The 23,831-nt window shown below is 40.0% G+C and overlaps 2 protein-coding genes across 5 annotated transcripts; one reads left to right on the forward strand and one right to left on the reverse strand.

The window, feature by feature from the left end:
- Positions 1 to 3,870: 3,870 nt before the first annotated feature.
- Positions 3,871 to 20,925, reverse strand: fyco1a (FYVE and coiled-coil domain autophagy adaptor 1a). Of its 2 annotated transcripts, none has more exons than XM_086224199.1 (18): positions 20,864 to 20,925; positions 19,718 to 19,829; positions 19,055 to 19,161; positions 18,620 to 18,745; positions 17,216 to 17,322; positions 16,145 to 16,288; positions 15,915 to 16,002; positions 13,256 to 15,760; positions 13,078 to 13,170; positions 12,095 to 12,213; positions 11,835 to 12,002; positions 11,087 to 11,239; positions 10,694 to 10,923; positions 10,118 to 10,271; positions 8,902 to 8,994; positions 8,601 to 8,811; positions 7,072 to 7,181; positions 3,871 to 5,671 (listed from the first exon to the last, which is right to left on the reverse strand). In XM_086224199.1, exons 2-18 carry the CDS (start codon positions 19,776 to 19,778, stop codon positions 5,596 to 5,598), a joined length of 4,545 nt encoding a protein of 1,514 aa, XP_086080325.1. In that variant the 5' UTR covers positions 19,779 to 19,829; positions 20,864 to 20,925; the 3' UTR covers positions 3,871 to 5,595. The 2 variants fall into 2 exon arrangements, with proteins under 2 accessions (XP_086080325.1, XP_086080324.1); XM_086224198.1 differs by having other exon boundaries at positions 19,718 to 19,832; positions 20,864 to 20,924.
- A 205-nt stretch (positions 20,926 to 21,130) lies between these two features.
- On the forward strand, positions 21,131 to 23,207 carry xcr1a.1 (chemokine (C motif) receptor 1a, duplicate 1). Of its 3 annotated transcripts, none has more exons than XM_086224023.1 (3): positions 21,131 to 21,233; positions 21,701 to 21,889; positions 22,086 to 23,207. In XM_086224023.1, exon 3 carries the CDS (start codon positions 22,094 to 22,096, stop codon positions 23,093 to 23,095), a length of 1,002 nt encoding a protein of 333 aa, XP_086080149.1. In that variant the 5' UTR covers positions 21,131 to 21,233; positions 21,701 to 21,889; positions 22,086 to 22,093; the 3' UTR covers positions 23,096 to 23,207. The 3 variants fall into 3 exon arrangements, with proteins under 3 accessions (XP_086080149.1, XP_086080147.1, XP_086080148.1); XM_086224021.1 differs by having other exon boundaries at positions 21,701 to 21,820; XM_086224022.1 differs by having other exon boundaries at positions 21,135 to 21,820.
- Positions 23,208 to 23,831: the final 624 nt, after the last annotated feature.

Raw genomic sequence — 23,831 nt, forward strand, 5'->3', positions numbered from 1 at the left:
TTTGGTACCAGAATAGTAACAGGCTGGTAACAGGCCGATAACAGCGTGGTAACAGAATAACAACAGGCTGGTAACAAGCTGATAACAAGGTGGTACTGGGCTGGTAACAGACCGATAACAGGGTGGTAACAGAATAATAACAGGCTGGTAACAAGCTGATAACAGGGTGGTAACAGGCTGGTAACAGGCCATTAACAGGGTGGTAACAGGTTGATGACAGGTTGGTACCAGAATAGTAACAGGCTGGTAACAGGCCGATAACAGGGTGGTAACAGCATAACAACAGGCTGGTAACAAGCTGATAACAGGGTGGTACTGGGCTGGTAACAGACCGATAACAGGGTGGTAACAGAATAATAACAGGCTGGTAACAAGCTGATAACAGGGTGGTAACAGGCTGGTAACAGGCCGTTAACAGGGTGGTAACAGGTTGATGGCAGGTTGGTACCAGAATAGTAACAGGCTGGTAACAGGCCGATAACAGGGTGGTAACAGAATAATAACAGGCTGGTAACAAGCTGATAACAGGGTGGTAACAGGTTGATAACAGGGTGGTACCAGAATAGTAACAAGCTGGTAACAGGCTGGTAATAGGTTGATAACAGTATGCTACCAGAATAATAACAGGCTGGTAATGAAGTGAATCCAGTTACCAGCAGATCCAAAGCTCACTAGTCGTTGGAAAATAGTTCTCCTTTTCAGAATAACTGAAACGACATATAAAATATTAGGCAATTTAAGGGGTGAGTCATGCATTAGATTACACTGATCTAATTCTCTTCACACAGCCAAAAGTCTCTGAGGTCACATCCTTTCATGTTAATTCAAATTTATTTCTCTCCAGCGTTAGATAAAGTATAAAGTTTCAATCATATCTGAACATTCAAAAAAGAGATCCACCACTCTGGTCTTGTTTGTAGTACACAATCTTTTCTCTTGAAATGTGTGTTTTTATGTACTTTATGAAAGATCTTTAAAGTTGTTAATCAAAACTAAAAGGCTGCTGTGTGTTAGTGTCGTGCAGAGTTCAGTGTTCAAATTCTAACTTCCAACTTAATTTGCCAAACATGATTGTACACACCAGACGTTAAATACTGAGGCAGACAACAGTAATTGATTTGTGTACATTGGTCCCTCATAACTATGCTATTTCTGTTGGCGATGTTATTATGTGAATATGTGGCAGTCATTCCAATTTTGAACGGTTCTTTAAGGTGCACTAAGTGCTGGTGCCTGATGTCACTTCCGTTGACATTTTTTGTAAATACCAAACAAAAACAGAGCAAGCTCACCCCTCCTCCTGTGTTTCTGTAAATGTCATGAATGCTCATCCACATGTAAAGTGGATCTGTGCTGGGCTGACGTCGCTAAGACGAGTAGGCAAGCTCCAACTGTTCAATGTGTAAATTTATATTCTTAAGTTATATTCTAAGTCTTTATCCAATATCTTTACGATATTGGGTTATGAGTTACCGCTGATATGTTGAAAAACATTTTATGGGCTTAAGCGAAAGACAAACTTGTTGAATTTGTCCTTCCTGGAATTGATGCTACTGCTAACTAGGACCTATAGAGTAAGGAATAACAAACTATTACATTGAAAAATGGCTTACTAGTGTCATAGCTACTATGCTACTCAATCAACTCTGCTTGTTCCCCAAAGTATGCACGCGCACCAACCCCTCCATCCCCAACCATCTTTGAAGGTGATTGGCTGGAACATGGTTTGTTATGTTCATGTGCACATCCTGAGCACTCAGTGTTTGTTTGCCATTCGTGAGCCCTGTGTTGTCTCCAGAGACCGGACTTTTTCATAGTGTATTCAGGGGGCAGGCAGCTAGCGGGTCAAGGGGAGACGCCTATGATTTGAGACAAAAATGCGCTGAAACCATGCAACAAGGCTTAGTTCACTTTTAATTACAGCAATCTAGCATGTCCTATATGCACATCTGTTGGCTGTGCAGGATTTCCCCAAGATGCATATGACTCAAGTCAGAGCAGAGACACAACACACAAACTCAAATGCTCCCATTCCTATGTACACTCATGCTACTGTATCTCTCACACACCTGCACCAAAACCTACAACCCTCCACACACACGCAAACATTTTGGAGAAAGTTATCCAGTAAGTAAGCAGTGTCTGCAACTAAAAAATATTCCAATGATTGCTGATCAGATTTATTTGATTGATGATTTTGTAAAACCTTATAAAACAGGTTGCAATTTTTCAAATCATATTGATATGTAAAGGTCCCGTTTATTCTCAGAATGACTTAATATTCTACATTATTCACTGACAATCAACTGGCATCCAATTAACCATTTCAGCTCCACAGCACCTAAAACCTTTATCTCAGTCTGCAACCCACCCTGCTAATCCAGCATGTCTGTATATGCAATGTCCTATGTCAACTGATATGAAATAACACATTCACTTAGTAAGATTTCTAGTAGTTTTCACTGAAGCGCCCAATACTCTGGGCCCTAATAAAAGTCCACACAATAACAGAAATATTGGCATTAAGATTTTTTTTCTTGCATATCAGCCTCTTTACAAATTAACATCTAGCAGATTTTCGGCAAATCAGTCAAAACATTATTAATTTGCGAAAAAGTGCAACGTAATAACAGAAATATTTAGTTTTCTTTCAATGAGATGGAGTTGATATAAACCCACTCACAGCCCGAGTCAACACAGACAGAGTGAGAAGAACGCTTCGGATTTGACGGCCAAACATCTCGCCGTCTCCGGTCTCTCCACCGAGGCGCTGTCTTCAGTCCACGAAACAATACGCTTCAACGGCGGGATACTGAGCCCGTTTCGCCCCGCAAGTTTAAATACGTCGGCCCGTCATGCCTGCAGCAGGAGCGGTGTACGTATTCCGCTGTGTATTTCCAGAATAAAAGCATGAAATGCCAGCGCATTACCATGATATATCCAATTTGTTCTTACTTGGTTGTAGTAGTTAATGTATCTATTTGGGAATATGTGAAGGAATGGCTGGAGTAATGAGCTGTAGTATCAACTTTGATTATCCACTGTTTGGAAAACTACAGAAGCTTTATTGTGTTCACGTGGGGGGGGGGGGGGGGGTGGATCCCGTTTTTCCTAAATTAACAACTTATTCATTAAGTCAGGAAAACGTTGCAGATTGAGTTCTTATAAATTAATTCAATTCTGAACATTGTACATCTAAAAAAATAAATCACAAAAAGCCCATAAAATCGTTGGCCATTGTTAAAGGGCATGTAAGTTCTTACTTGGATGTCCACACTAGTGCAAACAGATTTGCAAAAAATTCAACCAGAGCACTTCCCTTTTTATTTGGAAATCATCACCTATTGGCTGCAAGCCTTAAGATTGAAGGAAGATGTTTGCCCCTTAAAAGCAGTGGTTTTTAAATGAGAAAATTCATCCCCGCTTCCCAGAGTTGAAAGGCAGCTGAAAATTGTCCTTTTGTTCAACTCCTTCAGTTCATTCTATAAAATCCTTTTTGATGTATTGATTAAAACGGCAGCAAAAAATACAAACTGGCTTTAATCAAATAACACAAAATATAACTGGTCATGTAACATCAGTCACACAACAGGGATTCTGATGTGTGGACACAGGAGAAAAAAAAAAGGTTATCCTAGCAGGTTACTTGCACACAGTGCTTAATAATGCCTGAGGTGGATAAACCGAGAAAATCATTGCTACAGTACAGGACATAACCTAGGGGTTTTCAGCAACAGCTCTGCCTGCGTGTTGAGATGTCTGTTATTTGGTGAAGCCAAACTGAATCACAATAGAACTGACAGCAGCCATTTTATTTCATTTATGAAACAAACTTCTGCATTCTCTGCGGCATGTAGTTTCCATCTGTTGACCTCTACGTTTATGAATCTTAATCCTGTTAGTTTAAGCCTCACTGTATAAACCTCTTTGTACATGAGAATAAGAGATTGTGTTGATCTTGTTGATCAGTTGTTTCCAGGCAGCCAAACACCAAATCAGACACAGAGAAGTGAATATTTAAATCATTGTCACTCACACATTTTATTCATGTTAAGCCGACAGCTCTGTGGTTGTTAAATTATGTGTTCGTAGTCATTAGTCATGCGCATTTTACAGTCCTTCAAAAAATGCTCAGGTGTTAATTCTCCAGATTTGTAGCCACTTAAAAATAGCCCAAGTGCAGCTCTGTAGAGGAAATATGAGGCTTTGTATACAAATTGCACCAATTGCCACCAATCGAAAATATGAGATCTGACTGAAATACAAAAAGATCTCTAGAAAAGCAGCACAGAAATAAGCCCTCTTTGAGTAGTGTAAAGTATTATCTGAAACAAAGCTTTTTTTTCATATTGCTTTGTGAATACAAACAATAAACAGCAAACAACATTCAAGTAAGAGAAGCAGAAGGTATCTAAACAAGACAGGAAGATTTCAGAGATCCAAATAAAACCCAAACAGAAAAAAAACATTTAAGACTGACAAAGTAAACGTGCCATAGTGTAATTTGAATGTCTTCATACCAGATGTCTTGGTGGAAGACAATACAGTTGCAATAAAAATAAACCTGGCAATTAAAGTTAAAAGGCACTCTAAAAGTAAAGTAAAATACTGTAACTGAATGTCCTTGTGGAGACAGAGGCACTCAGCTTCACTTGTTAGCTCCTATGAAGTGGATGGAGACAGCTCCTTTGCAACTCTTTACATATTAAATAAGATGGCAGTTTCTTTTCTCTTATTTATTCATGTGGTTTTTTTTTTTCCTGAAACATAAAATTAGGACATGCTACTACTGGAGGACAGTTTAATGCCCCACTCCTGAGTGTTGCACAAAGTGCATATACTTGGTATTCAAGCAGAAAACTGTAATTTTCTAGGCCAGTTTCTAGTTTCTGCTTTCTCTCCTTGCTGTGCTGGTACAGTGCAAATACAGATGAGTTAAAATCCACAGAAAGCCTCAACAGCAAACACCCCCCCCCCCCCCCCGCACCTTTCTGTCTCTTCACAAAATTTCATGTAAAAGATTGCACATAACATTACAAACTGACCGTAATTTTGAAAAAAAATGCAAAGCTGTAAAATACATTTGAAAAACATATTTCCTGGGTCTTTGTGGACTAGTTCTGCAGATAAACCTTATTTCATCATATCTGATATCATTAATCTTTCTGCAATGATCTGGATTCCCAAACATGACAGCATAGTTTGGCAGAGAGCCCAAACCTGATTGACAACAAAAATTACAGAAAGAAAAAGAAATCTCATGAATAAAAATAGCTAAGACGCTGCTTGGTGTGTACGGTACTAATTAAATGATTTCAGTTTTTTCAAAACACCATTTATCTCATCATTTGTCTAATACCTCATTTGGAACATACTTAAAACATGAGCACAAGTTAAAACAAAAGAAAGTTAATTCATAAAAAGCATTTTTTAAAACATAAAATAATGCGGGAAAGCAGGTTTGGGAAACTAAACAACAAAAAACTAAGAAAAGGAAACTTAAAGGAAAAAGTACAGATTTTTTAAAAATCTCCCTTTAGTTGCCACGGTGACCTACGTAGTGATAACATCTCTTTGACCGCATGTAAATGAGCCTCAGGGAAAGTCACTTCCGTCATAGATTATGGGCTTTTCCATGGTCAGATGATAGAAGACTTTCTTGGAGATAAACCTGTTGGGAGAAGGTTTCTGATCAAATGTGAGCCCAATTTACCAAAACAACGTTGCAGATATAAGGTTGTCACTGAGACTATTTCAGTTGGCATTTTCCAGCCCTTCAACTTTTGTGTGCAGTCGTTTGTAAATCGGCCCTTGATTTGTCAAATAAAAATAACCTCTGAGATAGCTAGCCAGTAGCATAGCATGAAAACAGAATTTTGATGAAGATGCAGGCCTACTCAGTTCTTCAGATAAATGGCTATAGACATATACAACTGATGCATTTAGAACGTTTGCAGTGTTCATCCGATGCAAACCTCCTCTCATTACTACATCGGACCAAGTACTGAACCTGGAAGGAGAGAGCCTTCTCCATAGTTGCCCCCTCCCTGTGGAACACTCTCCCCAACACATCAGATTATACTGAGGGTCCTCCATTATTCAAATCCCTCATAAATCCCACTTTTTCAAACTGCTTTCAAAGTGTGATCTGTGTGTGCTTAGGTTACTTTAAAAGCACTAAATCAAATCTATTATTATCATGATGATTATGATGATAGTGATGATTATTATGATTACTATTAGTAGTAGTAGTAGTAGTAGTAGTATTTGCCCACAGGTTATGAAACAACATATGGGCAGTTAACTTTTCAGAAACTGTTCCTCGACACTAAAGAGTCCCAAAAAACACTGGAGTACCTCGACAAAGCATAACTCCTTTTGTTTTTTTACTCAGGTCAGGTAACACATTAAAAATAAATATTATGAAAATCAATTATTTAAAACAAAAAGACTAAAATGAATAAGTATTTTGTTTGTTTCTATATTCAGGGTTGTTGAGGGTCAAATATGATTTTGTTCAAAAAAAAAGTCATTGGAAGACCTTTTATCCCTTTTTCCTCAGAATTACTTTTCTTTCCTTTCTGAACCAGAAATCTGTACTTCAATATAACAACCCTCATTATGTATACAAATACTTACATCTCAAACTTTTATGTAATAACTGGTGCCACAAATTTATATGTTTATTGTTTATTACCCCCAAATTACACACTGAATTGATCTCTGAACTGAATGGTAAAGTGAACTCATTTTTATATAACCCGACTCATCAGGTGCAGTTATGCTGGTTCAGTATCTTGCTCAAGGACACTTCCACATGGTCACCGGGGGAAGTGAGGATCGAACCAACCACCCTTCAGTGCTAGACAGCTACTGCTATGCTGTTTGCATGAATGTTAATAGGATGTGTCATATGAACCGAAAAATAAGGAAGACAGGCAACACAAAAAACATCAGTTGGTTTTGAAAGCCACACATACACAAAATTGCATGTAAACTAGAGTAAAGCTTTCACTTCTATTACTGACAAACTTTCCCCCACTAGGAGGGAAATTGGTTGCAGTTCCCTACCGTGAGAAGGAGTTGTCAAAGATGAGTGTGTAGATACCAGGACGTCGAACTTTCAGCTGTCCCTGAATTGTCTCTTTATGGGAATTACAGCGAGTCAAAGGAATCAAGACCTGAAAGATGAACAGAAACCAAAGTCAACCAAAAGTGAAATTCTTACTGTAAAAAGAGGAAATCGGTTCAGCTACAGTGGGCTCACAGGTCATCAATTACTTCTGAAGAGGAGTCCTTACCGAACAATTAAAAAGCCCTTTTTTCAGTCAAATTACCTACTTGAATAAAACATTATTTAACATAACCTTTGGCTTCTGTTGTTCTGGTCTTTACCTGAGACAGCTGATTTGTTCACACTGACTAGACATCAACTGTATACTCCCAATCCCCCACTGAGCTCAAGAAGATTGCCACTTACACTCCTGGATCTGGCTTTGAAGTATGTTTTAAATAGCAATAAATAGTTCTTGAACAAGGATGACAATGATTGAAAGAAAAATGCCTAATGTCTTAGAAATTATTTGGTCCTGAGCAAACTGCCCTCTTGTAAGCAAATTTAATAACAATATCTTGTGATTCTATTGAATTAGTTATGGAAGAAAATCCTGAGCCACAATTTCCGAGGATATTCAAACACAACTTGTACAGCAGGTGCTGTACCAAAACATGAAAAGGCAAAAGGAGGTAATTATGTTTCAGAAAATGTCAGAGGAGCTCTCAGTAGTTACAAATGTTATTATTCAAGGGTCTGAGGATGGAAGGTGCTCTACCTTGTAAAGATTGTAAAACCCTCTCAGGCAAATAGTAAGCAGGTACAAATGACTTGAATTTATGATGTTTCTTTTTGGGAATCCTTTTGCAAAAAAGATGATCAATTATGAATGTCTCTCTGAGGGAATCTGTCAGTTGTCAGCTTCCGAATATCACAGTGGCAGAAGAAAAAAGCAACAGGTGCAAGAGGAAGTTATCTGGATCGTGTGGACACAGATGAGCCATGCACAGTGTCACAGGGTTCCTTCAAGCTTTCATGGTGGTGCTCCATTGACTTCAATACAAATGTTTCAGATTTTCGTCATTGTCAAACTGTTTGTGTTGACTTTTAGCAAGTTATGAATAGACTTTGTGCCTCCAGCACTTGTAACAGTGACACTTGTCATCCAGGGAGGTCTGAAGGTAATATTATGTTTGTTTTTCCATGTGAAAGAATGAAACTGAACCCTGAAAAGTGTTGCCTGAGGATAATATTAAGTGGATATCCTCAAATCCAGTTGAGGAAAGATAACCAGTTTCCAGTTTGTCTGTTCCAAAGTAAATCAGTACTTTTATGGAGGACCGGGCTGACACACTGATGATATGTGCTGTGGACATTTGTACTCTGCAGCCCACTAATGTTACAGTAGTTAGCAACACTAGCTCTCTGCAGTTATTCTTAAAAGATATGCTGAATGCCTTCACAGACAAGTAAGTTTCAAGAGGAAAAATCTTTCTGTGGTTGGTGGATGAGGCCCATCAACCACATCCACACAGAGTACATCTACCTTTGACTGTTGCACCTGAGAGTCTGTGGATTCCTGGTAAACTACACTAAAGGAGATACTTTTTGGTTCGGACGAAAACATCCAGCTGATGGTTGGCCCACAGTCACCCACGGCAACAGTTATCACACTGTAACAGCTAGACTTGATGAAGAGTTCCCTTGAAGCATCCCCAAACTGAGAGATGTCCTCCACACTGAGAGGAACAGCCATCCTGTAAACAAAATTGTTTAAGTGGGATTAATACAAAGTCATGAATCAAGTACACACACACACGTACATTAACATATACGCTAAGACTCACGTGACTTCTCCTGATTTCAGAAGATTGAGCTCTGAATCCTGAACTGTGGGAACATTCTCTTCAGGATCATCGGGTGTAACATCTCCTATGCCTCTATAAAATTCACCACAACACAGAAAATGCACTTTTTTCCTCTGTATAACTATTGACATTTCGACTGCATTGCAACCTCAAAAGTTACAAACACACATTGATCATTGTAAGAAAGCAGTGATAAAATAGTATACAGGCTAACATATACAAAATCCTTTACAGTATTGTATATTGTGTTGAATGTTGATCTATCAGTTTTTGAAGGATTGAAGTTGTTTTTATTGTCGGCTATGAACTACATATTTTTGTGACTCATAAAGATTTATATTTTTATTGTAATTACGCTTCCTGGTCATTTGTGCCATCGTAGTGTTGAACCTGTTGACTGTAGAAATTGAGGGGGCGCCACAGTAAGTTTAAAACATTGATTTTTCAACAGTAAAAGTATATTGGTTTTGAGTGTGAAACATATATTAGTTAACATTTGCAAATATTAATTCAATATTATCAATCCTGGGCGGCACGGTGGTGCAGTGGTGAGCACTGTCACAACAAGAAGGTTCCGGGTTCGAGCCCCAGCTCAAGCATGAGGTCTTTCTGTGTGAGTCTCCATGTTCTCCCTGTGCCTGTGTGGGTTCTCTCTGGTACTCCAGCTTCCTCTCACAGTCCAAAGACATCAAGAGGGGACGAGGCTGATTGATACTCTAAATTGACTGTAGGTGTGACTGTGAGTGTGAATGGTTGTCTGTCTATGTGTGTTGGCCCTGTGATGGACTAGTGACCTGTCCAGGGTAAACCTCTCCTCTCACCTGAAGGCTGCTGGGATCGGCTCCCCCCCCCCCCCCCCCCCCCCCCCCCCGTGACCCTTAACAGCATAAGTGGTAGAAAATGGATTGGATGGCTTACTGGATGGCCTGCTTCCTACCTTCGAGGGTCCTAAAACATTTGTTCAGCTAATTTTAACAGCTTCCAGTTTGTTCCCAAAAAAACTGATGTAATTTATGCAATTTTATAAACAACTACAATAGAATATATGGTTCCAACTCCTGCCAGTGCTTCACAAAGCAGTTCATGAACATATTGTACGTTCATCGGGTTGTTCTATAATTTACGTTCAAAGTTGCTGAGAGCTGAACGAGGTCCCCATACCTCTAACCTGCCCTCATCAAAGTGTCAGACTCACATATCCAGAGATCCTGGAGGCCTTCGGTCTTGTTCTCCCTCAAGAGAGCCTCCTGTGGTCTGAGAGGTGGTATCACTGTCGTAAACACCATTCACTTCTTCTTCAGTAATGATGTCGAAAGCACCATCATCAGACCTGTTGCTGTTGTCTGACACTGCGACAAAAAAGGAGTTTAACAACCAAAACACTGTACAGAAAACACGGTGTTAGATTTTTCAATGTTACATTATCATACATTATATAAAAACTTCATGCATGTACAATACAGAAAAAAATATGATAGCCACCACAATAGAGATTAAATTGTGCTGCTTTGCTTTGTTTAGGCTTTAATGAAAGCATCTTACACTACACAGACATGCCAGCCTCTTCCCCTTCCTGACTGAATTCTACGGGAAAGATTTCTCTTCTTGTTCTCAGTATGATACATTCAGATGTTTCACGCGTTAGAAGCTCACATTCAGTTACAGTGAAAGAACCCAGATAGCCAAAGCACTAACATTATTCATATCTGGTAAAGTGTACCATTTTCTTTTCAATATGTGAAGCTGTGTGACCATGCAGGTTTCCTCATACCTGTTACCCTGGGAGTGGGTTTATACGGAGCAGGCTCTGGGTGTGGCAGAGGCCCTGCTCCAGGTGGGGGAGGCTGGGTGTCAGATGGGCTCAGTTCTGCCTCTGTGAACCTCTCCACCACCGCGCTATGCTGGGTGTAACAGTCCCTGCAACAGCGCTCCTTCTTCCCACTGTGTTTGGTCATGACAAAGTTGTTGCTGCAGTAGTAGCAGAAGATGCGTCCACAAAGTCTAAAAAATATACATATGTGTCTGTGTGAATGAATCAACAGCTCAGGTTGGTTCTACAAATATATTTTTTCACGTTGAGAAGCACAAATCATGCTGTGTAATGTTAATATAGACTTAGAAACAAGAGTGACAGCAGAAGGCCACAGAGGTGGTGAGACCCCACCTGCAATGATGTCTGCGAAGCCACCAGGTGAACTGTCCCTGGCAGCCAAGGCAGTGAGTGGCCTCCTTATCTACCAACCACCAACGCTCCTCTGCTCTCAACTTCTGCTCAAACTCCAGCGCATCTGATTTCTGCCACAGAGCATCTTTGTCCCTGATTTAATGCAAAAAAAAAAAAAAACACACACACTTGTACGACATTGCCTAGGACTGACGAGTTATACGTTTTATTGATCTCCATTTTGATAAAGTGGCAGATAAAGCCTTGCAATGAAATGCTTAAACTGGCACTGTGCTTAAAACTCAACACAGGACAAATCATAAACATACAGTTTACTGTATGTTGGAAAAAAGAGGTATAATATGAGAGTAAAAAACCCAAGGAAATAATGTAAAAACGTGCCAGGATATTGACTCCATGACTAACTGTATTTGTAGCTACCACACTAGTATATCTTGGTCAGCTCAACTCCTACAGAGCATATGGTCCTTTGATGAGATTTACATATTTAACAATATGCCCCTGCAGAGTGAGTGCTGGCCCAGCAAGAATAGTGCTGAGGCAAGCCTCATGACAAAGGTTGAGGTCTGACCACATGATGTAGCAGGTCTGGCAGCCACCACAGACGGACACTGGTGAAGTCCTTATAACTTTTAACTACTGTAGGTGATAATTCTAAAAAGAAGAACAATTTTTATTTCAATCTCTATTCCGAAAATAGACACAAGACAAGAGACACGAGTGATACCTTATGAGCTCGATGAGCCGCTCCTCAAGGTTGGTCTTAGTTCTATTAAGGTCGTCAATCTCTGCAGCCAGTTTCAGCTGCTCGGTTTGTCTGTCAGCCTCTGCTTTGTTAAACTTCTGTTTCAATTCCTCACAGACATCTTGCACAGCCAAGTGCGCATCTTCAGCACTTAAGTACATAAAATAAAAAGAAACATTGTTTAGAAGATCCTTGCTCCATCACACAATGAAAACCCCCAGGATCACGGGTCATGAACACACCTGGTTATTGCATCTTTCAGCTGCTGGATCTCCCTCTCACCCTCACAAACAACAGCTTCCGTCTTTGTGATGTGAGCATCTTTCTCACCATTTAACTGCAGATACTGCTCGTTCACAGCCTAAATGAAACGTTTTAAAACATGCATAGAAAAAAATGATTAATAATAACATTTTGGGCATTCATTTGCTAATTAAATAGACAGTTTAATCTCAGTGTTCTGCAGCCACTTATCAAAACACTCTTGGAGAAAAAACACAAACGAGATTTCTTCTAGAGGGCATTTTTAGTGATCATTATTAGGGTTGGCAAAATAACTGATTAATTTTGATTCATTATGGAAAAAATAACGCATTAAAAAAGGAGAGAAACTAAATCGCGCCCTTGCCCCCTGTGTAGATTTTGCTTGTTAATTTAGAGCTGTGAATGACCAGCGGAGAGCAGCAATATGCCTTAAGGGCATTTAATCTGGAACAAATTATAAGATTTCAATTGCCAAAATTGGTACATGGAATTAATTTGGATTATTTACTAAAAAAAATCCAATTAGAGTCATTTTAAATACATTTACAGCTCTAATTGTTATACAATAAACAAATGTCAAAAATACATATACCCATTTACTCCTGTGATATTCAAAACAATTTTGCTAACAAGATATTCAGTATCTTAAATCCCTGAAATCAAGTCGTGTATCATATATTTTTAAACCCATGAAACCAAAGATGCAAAATTACGATCTCAGTGAGCTTTCAACAGATATATTTCAATTAGATATATGCTGATACGTCATCATGAATGTGAAAGTATTCCATCTTCCACAATCAACGAAGACCCTTCTTACAATCTCATTGTCTCATTATCTGTGACAGAAGAAACTTTAGAAAAAGATTGTTATAATCAGTTAGTGTTCATGAATAATAAACCAATACTACCACCACAGCGCATGCACTCGTCATGTAATATCTGATGCATGGATAAAGACCTCTAGTTCAGACACTTTGGCCTGCAAACTGGACACATTCTTCAGCTCCATCTGTAGCTGGGCTTTCACTTTTTCCAGCTCTTCAGTGACACTCTGAAAGATGAGAATAACATAACTGGATTGAAAATATAGACAAAATAAACTGCCTTGGGGGAGCTGATAATTCTGACTAACTTGCCTTCATCCGCATCTGATGATTCATGTTCTCTGAGCTCATTTGGAACTTGATGGCCTCCATCTCCTCCTGGTTGGATTCCTTGAGGCTTTCCATTTCTTTCCTGGTCTTTTCCAACTGCTCCTGGAGCTCTGTGACAGTTCCTGGAAGTGTCTCTTTCTGGGTCAGCTCCTCTTTTAGTTTTCTATTCATTAGCTGTAATTCTGTCATGCATTCCTCTAGTCGCTCCACTTCTTTCTTTAGCTCATCGATTGTGGCAGCATCGCCTGCCCAATGCTTTCTGGCCTCCTCCTTTTCTGCACTTAACTTACAGATGTTCATCCCCAGCTCTGCCATCTCTGTGTTTGCCCTGTGTAGAGCATCACGCGTCTCACTGTTCTCCAGGGCCAGACGGTCATTTTCAGCTTTCAGGGTTGACAGTTCCTCTCTGATAGCAGCAGCAGAGATAGACAACTCAGCATGAGCAGCTACCTCTCGATCATGCTGCTCAGTCAGTGCCTCTTCTTTCTTTTTGCACTCCAAAAGTTCTGTTATATGCCTCTGATTTAGCGCTTCTGTCTGGGCTTTAAGCTGCTCGGTCAGAGTTCTAAGCTCATCTCTTTGGGCCTCGGTCACCTCTAGCTGTGCTTGGGATTTTAGTTTGTCCTCCTCAGCTCTCTGTACATTCACCCTGAGATCCAGGATTTCTGCCTGGAGTCTGGACACTTCTTTCATGCTGACCTCTAGCTGGCCCTCTGCCACAGTCAGTTTGACAGTCACTTCCTGGCTCTCCTTGGCTTGGACAGCACTCCTCTCCAGCTGACATCTCTCCATTGCATGCTTCTCACATGTAACCTTTTCAATCACTTCTGTCTGTCTCACACAGGTTGCTTCTGCATTAGCTTTTGCCATCTCAAGTTCTATCTTCTTGGCTTCTAAATCCCTCATCCTGGACTGGACCTCAACGAGGTTCTTCTCCTTGCTCTCAAGCTGAGCCTCAACAGTTTTGAGTTGTTCTTGAAGGCTTGCTTCATTCTTACGTGAAGCTCCTAAATTTTTCTCCAACTCTCCAATCTGCCCATGAACACTCTTCAAGTCAGCCTGCATTCGACTGAGAGCTGCTTTTACAGTGTCCTGTTCCTCTCTCAGGCTCTGGTTCTCTTGCTCTAGCCGCTTTGATGTAGCATCTGAGAGCTTAGCAGCCATGTTAGCGCGTTGCAGACTCTCATCCAACTTGCGATTCTCCTCACGCAGCCTCTTTTCTTTGTCATCAACTGTCATCTTGGTGTCATCCAGCTGTCCACGTAGTTGTTTCTCAGAAGCTCTTAAAGATGCTAATTCATTTTCAAGAACAGCTCTATTTTCTACCATCTCCTTCTTTAGCTCCTCGTTTCTCTTCACAGTGGCCAGCAGTTTCTCATTTATTTCCATTAGATTGGCGCATTGCATCTTGTAGTCTTCTATCTTTGTGTCTTGGTCTTTGATGCCACACTCAAGTTGAGTAAGCTTAGCGGCTACTTTCTCTCTTTCTGTTCTCAGGCTTTGGTTCTTGGCTTCAAGCTGTAGTAGTGTCTCGTGGCTGGAGGTTAGCTCTGCTTCTTTCCTCTCAAGCTGCTCCTTGAGAGAACCGATTTCTTCCTCTAAAGATGCTTTTAAGCTACCAACATTCTTCTGCATTTCACCTTGATTCTCTTTTGCCCTCCTTTTCACTTCCTCCACCTCTTTCTCCTTGTCTTCGAGTGATCTTTGGAGGTCCTGCAGTTGTCGCTGTAGGTTGGAGGCCTCTTTCTCTCTTACTGTCAGTGCACCCTGAAGTTTATCAAGCTCAGAACGCTGTTCCTCCATTTTCGCATCCACCTTAGCTTTCTCCTCAGATGCAGATGTAACTAATGCTCCAAGTTTTGTTTCACCATCCTTTGCAGCTGCCTCCTTCACTTTCAACTCTTCCTCTAGCCTTTCTGCCTGTCTCTTTTTCTCCTCTACCTCAGCAACAGCCTCTAGCTTCCCTTTTTCTGCCTCTTTTAATCTGTCCAACAATTCATGTATCTTTTGTGCTGAATCAAAGTAACTAGCTGCTTGTTGGCCCTTCTCATTCAGAACTCCATCCAGCTTGGCTAGGAGCTCGATGTTCTTTCCCTCAGCAGCTGCCAACTTTTCCTGGAGAAGGTGTTGCTCAACTCCCCAAGCTGTCTTTCCAGACTTCAGTGCATCCAACTCTCTGCAAAGGGCTTCCTCTCTCCCCTGAAGAGCCCTAAGTTCTCCATGCAAGTCCTGTTGATCCTCTTGGGCGGAAAGTGACATATCAAGCTGTCTCTGGAGTTCCACAACAACTCCTCTGAGCTCAGCTGCTTCCTCACCCAGCTGCTGCACTTTATCCAAGAGCTCTCGCTGCTTCAGCTCTGACTGGTCCAGCTCTAGTCGAAGGTCTTCAACTGTGCTAGCGTCCTCACTGCATACAGGTAGGGACTCGTTCAGATCATTCAGTAGACCCTGACTATAGTCAGGACTAGAGAGGAACTCTGATGCTTGCTTGAGGGTTGCAAGATAAACCAGAGAAGGGAAGAAGTAGAAAAAGAAATGATGAAAATGATGTGCTCAAAAATATAATAATGTACATAAATTATGAGTTAATATTTATCATTTCAATACTGTAAATGGCCTCAAAACCTCCTATACCAGTTACCTGGGAGTAGCTACTTGCCAGACTGTTAATGCTAGAACTGCGACTGGGTGGTTTCCACATATGGCCAGGAGAATTTCCCAGTGTCCTCCTGTTGATTATGAAAGCATATGTCACTGATAATACATGTCAATTACCTTTTCAAGAAAGTCTCTAAAAAGGCTGCTTTTAGGCACATTTTTGTAATAATTTCTTCTTGTTAATTAAATATTAGATTTGTCTTGTTGGCTTACCGAGCAAAAGTGGGCCAGGCAGCATCAAGGTCATACCCTCTGGAGGCCACATCAAACTGGATCTCATTGAGTTCATAGAGGTGATTGATGATATCAACACTAAGATGGGGCTTCAAGAAGGGGCTTCTTGCATAATACCAGTCACTGTGGGGAGGCAATGAGTGAAAAACCACTGAAAACATTAACAGTGGCTTGTTAATAATACTTATATTTAGATACATACACACTCATATACTGTACACAAAAAACGTAAGTTAGATATTGCCACCATACTAAGCTAAGGTCTTAGTTAAAACTCCTTATGAATGAAGTTTAAATAAAAAGCACCTTAAAAACTAAAGATGCTGCTTTTAAAAGTGACTTGAATCTTACTTCCAAATTTGACAGAAGTAAAACAAATTTGTGCCGGAGGGATTGTCACCTGATAGGAGACCATACACACATATTTGGGGACTGTCCAAAGTTGAAAAATGATTGGGAGGGGAATCGGAAAGAAGTATTCTCTATATTGAACATTGATTAACCTCTGACCTCACAATTTTATATTATAGGAGCACTCCCTAAGGGAAGATGGGAAAAAAGGAAGGTGTATCGATTACATGTCTTATTTTTAATAGCTAGGGAGATGATAACTATCTTGTGACTAAAACCGCTTCCCTCCACTGTACGTCAGTGGCAGGAGAGAGTGAAGATAGTATATGTAATGGAGAAGATAACAGCACACCTTCATCTCAAGATGGACATTTTCTGAGTAAGATGGGCTCCCATAAGCAAATACTTAAATCTACCAATGTGAAATACTGTCAAACTGTGCTGTCTAAGGACAACTGTCCAAGTGTATTTGTAGGAATATCAGAAGCAGTCCAATGAGCCTGAGTTGTTTGCAAAACTGTTTTGGTTGGTTCGATTGTTCAGTTTATACATTTCTTGAATAACTTAGATTTTTGGTATGTATGTAACAAAGAAAAAGCAGATGTAAATCAAAATATATGTGTAAGCACATATGAATGCCAATAAATACTTGGTTAAAAAAAAGTGACTTGAATCTTCATGATGCTCTCCTAGTTTCACCTGGTGACTCGCTGGTTCATAAGGCACTGCTGCAATGTGTCAGCCAGCCGCTGGTGTACAAGTGAGTAGCGAATAAATGCTCGTCCCTTCCCCAGAGAGGTCTTCAGCTGCCAAGGTAAAAACAACATTGTCTTATACATAGCTCAATTACCTAAATTCAAAAGATATCCCACAAGTCAAAAACTAGAAAGTATTTGGGTCAACCTATCCAACAAATTTCCATCCATCCATTTTCTCGTGAGGGGGCTGGAGACTATCCCAGCAGCTTTCGGGCCAGAGGTAGGGTTCACCCTGGGCAGGTCACCAGTCCATCACAGGGCCAACACATAGAGACAGACAACCATTCACACTCACAGTCACACCTACGGTCAGTTTAGAGTTACTGATTAACTTGCATGTCTTTGGACTGCAGGAGGAAGCCAGAGGCACAGGGAGAACATGCAAACTCCTGACAGAAAGACTTGTGAGGTGACAGTGCTAACCACTGCACCACCGTGCCGCCCTAAACAAATTTCAATATTAACTACAACATTACTGTGCATGAGTTCAATGTAATATAAATCCATTTAGTATGGATTATTTCAAATGCATCTCCCACTATTTAGTTATTTCCCTATCAAGAATATGTTATCAAAGTGACAGAAACAACCTAAACATCAACATGTTACAGGTATACGTATGTAATACACTGTGTTGTGATTTTTTATAGTTGTGCAATGGGAAATTAGCATAAGGTACATCCCTGATGAGCAGGTGCAGCAGATGCAACCCTAAGTTTCTTTTAATTGTATTGTCATCTCATATAATCTGCCACTCATGTGCAAAAAACATTAGCAGTTCTTGGGGATAGGGGCAAACGGATACCACCCCAAACTACTAATAATATTTTTCTACTGTATGTACATATCCACAAGTTTTAAACCTAAATAAACCCACAAAAAGTCAATTTACCCCTTTGCCATTCCTTGTAGACACAATTGCTTTCTGTTTTCCTCCCAGTGTATCACATTAAACATCTTAAATGCATCGTGACAAGGGTGTTTTGATGGTTAATCTTTATATCTTTTGCTCAACACCAACGTGGATCACAGCTGGACCCCAGAAAAGCTGATTTTCTGGCCAAGTGAAAAAAAGTCCCAGAAGTTACACACGTCATAGCATAGCACCAGATTACCATATTCTCCCAGGTTTTTTTGTTCTCATCACAGCCAATCAGAGATGATTGATACCCCGCCCACTTGAAGTTCATTTGAATGCTGTTTAAACCTGTTCTCCATAGCCAAATGTTAGCATATTTTTCAGCCAGTGGAACAGAGGGTAAGGCGTTACATGGTCACACTGGAAATCAGCATACAATCAGTATGATACGAGAAGTGAAACAAATCAAAAATCTCTGTACTGTACCTCAGAGATTGATTTGACAAAGCGGATGCCATCGTTTGCTCCTTTGATCTTAGCCAGGCAGTCCATGAAGTAATCCCAATAATCTTTCTTTGTGCCAAGAAATGTGGTCTTCTCCTTCTGATCAAACTGAAAAAAAAAGGTCAAATGAATTATATCTTAGATGCATGTTACTAATTAGCAAAAGAATGAGAAAGTGTGACTTGAAAGCTTCTTCCCTTCTAATCTGTTTAAGAACTATTCACTGAAATGCTCATTTTAAATTCAACATGAGTAAATCCATTCTCAGTTATCACAACCTATTGATACTGCATGGTCCTAAATATTGTCATCATCCATCATTTTTTTACAGCTTCAAGGTTAAATAAAGTCACTTTCTAACTCAAAAATGTATCTAATGACAGATTTGCATCCCTGTAGAGTAAGCAGGATTCACACCTGTAGCAGGTACTCCAGTTTGTAGGAGAATTTGTGCAGGTTGGAGCTGTCATCTGTGATTGGTTCCCCACTTTCCCTGTACTCTTTTGCAAGTTCTCCAACAGCCTCTGAAAACCACAGAGTTCAAACATGTCTTTTATCATATGAAACAGAGAATAAATTCCAAAGATACTTGTGTTATAAATCCACGCACTATGGATTCCAGCCAAAAGAGCTAGGGTTCCTGCAGACATCATCTTAAAGCGGATCTTGTGCATTTTCTATGACACACACAGACGTTGACTTAATTCCTAAAGCTTACACAGCCAGTGCGTACATTACATACTTGCCTCGAATCCATCGCAAAAACTGGAAGGACACCCGTGATGGGTGCACCTTCAGCACACACTCTCTGTCTCCCTGCATGCTGACAGAGGCTTCCACCACACCCTTTCTATAGGGTCACAGGGCTGGACATACGTTTAAGAAATGATTCTACCCAGAAGATGTCAGATAGTTCCAAAAGTAAAGACAGCACCAAGATTTGATGCTAAGACTACAGCCATGGTATCACTGTAAACCTGTGTGAATCCTCTGTTGCTCCTCTTCAGGCACACCATGTCAGCCAGCAACTTCCTGCTGACCATCTATTCACACTCTCACACACGCATAAAGCTGTTGTACCATGCAGATCTCGGATAATCCTCTGGAGTTGGCTCTCCCCAACGGTAGCCCCAACAGCCATGGCCCCACCACTCTCTCCCTGGCAACCAGGGGTCACAGGGTCATATCCAGTCTGCTGAATCAGAAAATCAGAATCAGTTCAGAACAAAAGATTGAATGGTATACTCTCTTGTGGCCAACATGGCACAAGGACAGTATTACTTTAATTTTCACTTTTTGGATTATTCTTGTTGTGATTCTTTCCACAAAATAAGAGAGAGTTATGATCTAGTACATGTGCAATTTGAGCTGACAAATCATGTAACTCTCGACAAGTGTACTGGTGAAAAATCTAGGGAAGAGCAAGTTGGATTCAGGAATAATAGATCATATCTTTGCATTGAGGAACATCATAGCTATATATACTGTAGTTCCAAACCCATGTCCACTCCGATATGGAAAACCTTCATAGTACACTGTAAATGTGACTCATGGCTTATATATTATTAATACATAAATTAAAAGCAAATTTCCCCATTGAGAGGCTATTAAGGGCCTTTTTTAAACTACCTCAAATAACCCTGCTAGCAGGACCAGGTAGCTGACTCATCACCTCCTAAACACTGTATCCACAAAACTTAACAGCATAAAACCCACAAAAGTGATGTTTATTGTGCAGCTGTATGTTGGATATTCAATAGCAGCGTAAAATGACCCCTATTGTGGTGAGCAAACTATGTAGAGAATAGTATTGAGTTCATTCTGAATGCAATGTCCCTTTAGCGATCACATATACTGACAGAGCAAACCACACACACTTTAATAACACAACTATGGCTAGGCTAACACAATTTCTGCTAACTAGGTTATCGCTAACTTCTTGGACTTCAGTTTGTGGGACAGTTTAGCAATACTAAACACGACAACTATCCTGACGGTAAAATTTTCACCTCCAATAATGACGACAAGAACACATCGCTAGCAAGTACTTCGGGTTCTGCAGACAACTTTTGTTTCGTATTTCTAACTGACCAACTACGTTACTTTTGGCAAGACATTTCGCAACTAACATGAACATAAGTATGACGAAGCCATAGTTTAGCGGGTTAACTACGTTTGCTGTGGAGTTGCTGACAAAAGAAAATTTAAGAAATAACTCCGACATACTTTTACATATATGACTCAAGTCCATAATAATCCAGAAGATCTGCGAGATCACCCAAACTTGTTGGAACTACTATGATTGACGTGGTGCCATCCACTAACGATCCGAGTTGCAGTCATTTGACCAATTGGGAAGCGTTTGTAGGCGGGACTTAATAAATGGGTGTAGTTGTCGTAGCAGAGTAAACAGTGGTGTCATGTGATCGATGACATAAACGATTGTCCTAGTTTTCTGTTTCTTTGACGATTTGACAGCAGGACTGCGTGATCAGCTCTTTCACAGAATCTGTATGAATTATCCTGTTGAGACCTGTATCACAAGCGCTTCAAAGATGTGGGCATTAAACTGCAAAGAAGGACTTGGTGAAATTATGTCAGTAGGTTTATTTCGGAAATTTTGGATATAATGATTTCAGATCTTAACCTATGTTTGTGATTAAATATCAGGGTATCACCACATTTGCTTACCTATAAGTTCACCTGAGAAACAGTGTATAGCTCAAGTGGTATAAAATGTGGTTTCATCAGCAACAAAAAAACTCAGCTGACAGCAGAAGTCCCCAAGGGATACGTCAAAGCATGAGGAAATGCATCCTTGAAGTTTCACTTTACTTTATTGAGTTGCTTAAAAGGCAGAGGGCAACACTGGTCATGTGGGTCCTCTGTACTAGATGTAACATATTTAGTGTGATTGCTGAAAGCAATGTTACCCTGAATTTTTATTATTATATCCGCTGACCAAATAAATATGGCATCAAATTTTATTCAGTATTAAGTATATTTTGACCCCCTATTTGTTTCCTCAAACATATGGTCAGAAAGTGGAACTGTCTGTTTCAGTTTCTTGAAGGAACAGAAAATGCATCAATTCTCAAGGTTATTAAAGCTGCTCCCGCTTGAGCTCCATTTGAGTGGACAAGAAGCATCACATCCATTAACATCTGTGTCATAAAACAACAGGTAGGTTAATACCTTGCTTTTAATAGGGTCATAAATGGAGTTCCAGGAAAGCATGTTTACCTTCCTCAGGTATGTCCTCATTCAGACTTTTGATATTCTTTAATTAGGGTACTTCAGGAGAAGACCCTATTATGTTTTTCTTTTCTTTTTTCTTGTTGACTGGGAGAAAGAGGGAAATGACCTGGAGAAAGAAGGAAATGTCTAAAATAGCTTGATTTGAACAAAAAGAAACTACGATTTTAAGAAATATATATTTCTTTTCTAGGTTCTGCAATGAATGACTCTGAGACTCAATACGACTATGATGAAGTTTGTGAAAAAGCAGAGGTGGTCCTATTTGGATCCATTGCCATTCCTATTTTCTTTTCTGTTGTGACCACACTGAGCATCACGGGAAACATCCTTGTCCTAGTAATCCTGGTTTTGTATGAAAACCTCAAGTCCCTCACCAACATGTTTATTCTCAATCTGGCCATTTCTGATCTGGTCTTCACCAGCGGCCTGCCCTTCTTGGTCTTGTACCACATCTGGGGCTGGTTGTTTTCAGAGACACTCTGCAAAGTTGTCACTTTTGTCTTCTTCACTGGATTTTACAGCAGCATTCTCTTCCTAACCATCATGACCATCTACAGGTATTTGGTTGTGGCCAGCCCTCTTTCTGAACCTAGCACACCAAAACTGAGCACTGGAATTGGTTTGTCCATCCTGTTGTGGATAATCAGTATTGGAGCAGCAATGCCTTCCGTGTTCTTCACCTCCCTGGTTGAAATACCCCACAGTGATGGATCCTCTGTTGGCTGTGAATATCACAATACTATGTGGAAAAATATTGGTGTTGCCCAACAGAACATTTTCTTCCTGCTTGCTTTTGTAGTGATGGCCTTCTGTTACATTAAAATTTTGTGGAGAATCACAAGAACAAGATCCAACACCAAGAACAGAGTGGTCAAGTTAGTCTTTTCTGTTGTGGCTGTATTTTTCCTGAGTTGGGTGCCTTACAATGTAACAATATTTCTGAAGGTTTTGGCCGATAATTTGGTTGAACCATTCGATGGCTGTGAAGCAAGTATCCAGATTGACTATGCATTCCATGTGTGCCGGCTAATTGCTTTCTCCAACTGTTGCCTCAACCCTGTGTTTTATGTGTTTGTTGGTGTGAAGTTTAGAAGTCATTTGAAGTCAATGTGTCATCAAATGTGCAAATGTCAAAGTCCAGAAGAGGAACAGCAGGTGAGAATGCAAAATCTAATGTCATTGGGATCAATGTACTGGTAACTGTTTAAATCAATGTATGTTATTACATTTAATCCTGTATAGACTAATTAAACTCATTGTGATAAAAAATATGTTGAATGTCAACAAAAAAAGGTAAATTGGTGTATACAAAAAACTCAACAATAAAAACATGTTTTTTTGGTGTTTGTTCTGTCTGATAAGTTTGTTGACACTAACATTTTAACAAGAGAAAACAGGAGATGTTGACTGGGCACAAGTCGAATCCAAAATATGAGAGCAATCCTTTTTGTTTAGGTTTCTCTACCACTTTTACAGGAGAGCAATGACGTGAACTCTTGATCCGTTTTCAGTTGTTATTTATGTAACAGCAACAATGTAGTCCTTGGTCTTCCTTCACATGATCCGGCAACAAAATGTTTTCAGTTTCTTCAGCAAACATCCCTGGACTACATGAGGTGGCAAAATCTAGTTTAAATGTTTGGGAATATAATGGCTACAGATGATATTTTGGTATGATAGCTATTGCTAAATGGCAGCTTTGTCACAGTTATGAGCACACGAACTTAATTACTCCTCAAAATAAACTGTTTTTTAAGCGCTGATATTTATGCCACTTGAGGCATATTTCAACATTATTACTAATCTTACGTGAGGAGATATTTTGTGTCTCTTTTCAGAAGACGTTCTTAGCTTTCAAGTTAGCCCAGTTTTTTGCTTTATCTGACAAATATAGGGGTCTACCAGCCTCCACTAGTCTTTACAGACCTGCAGCGCT

This window comes from Aulostomus chinensis, chromosome 14, assembly GCF_037954235.1.
Source record: "Aulostomus chinensis isolate RoL2024-O1b breed Wild chromosome 14, RoL_Achi_v1.0, whole genome shotgun sequence".
Taxonomy (NCBI): Eukaryota; Metazoa; Chordata; class Actinopteri; order Syngnathiformes; family Aulostomidae; genus Aulostomus; species Aulostomus chinensis.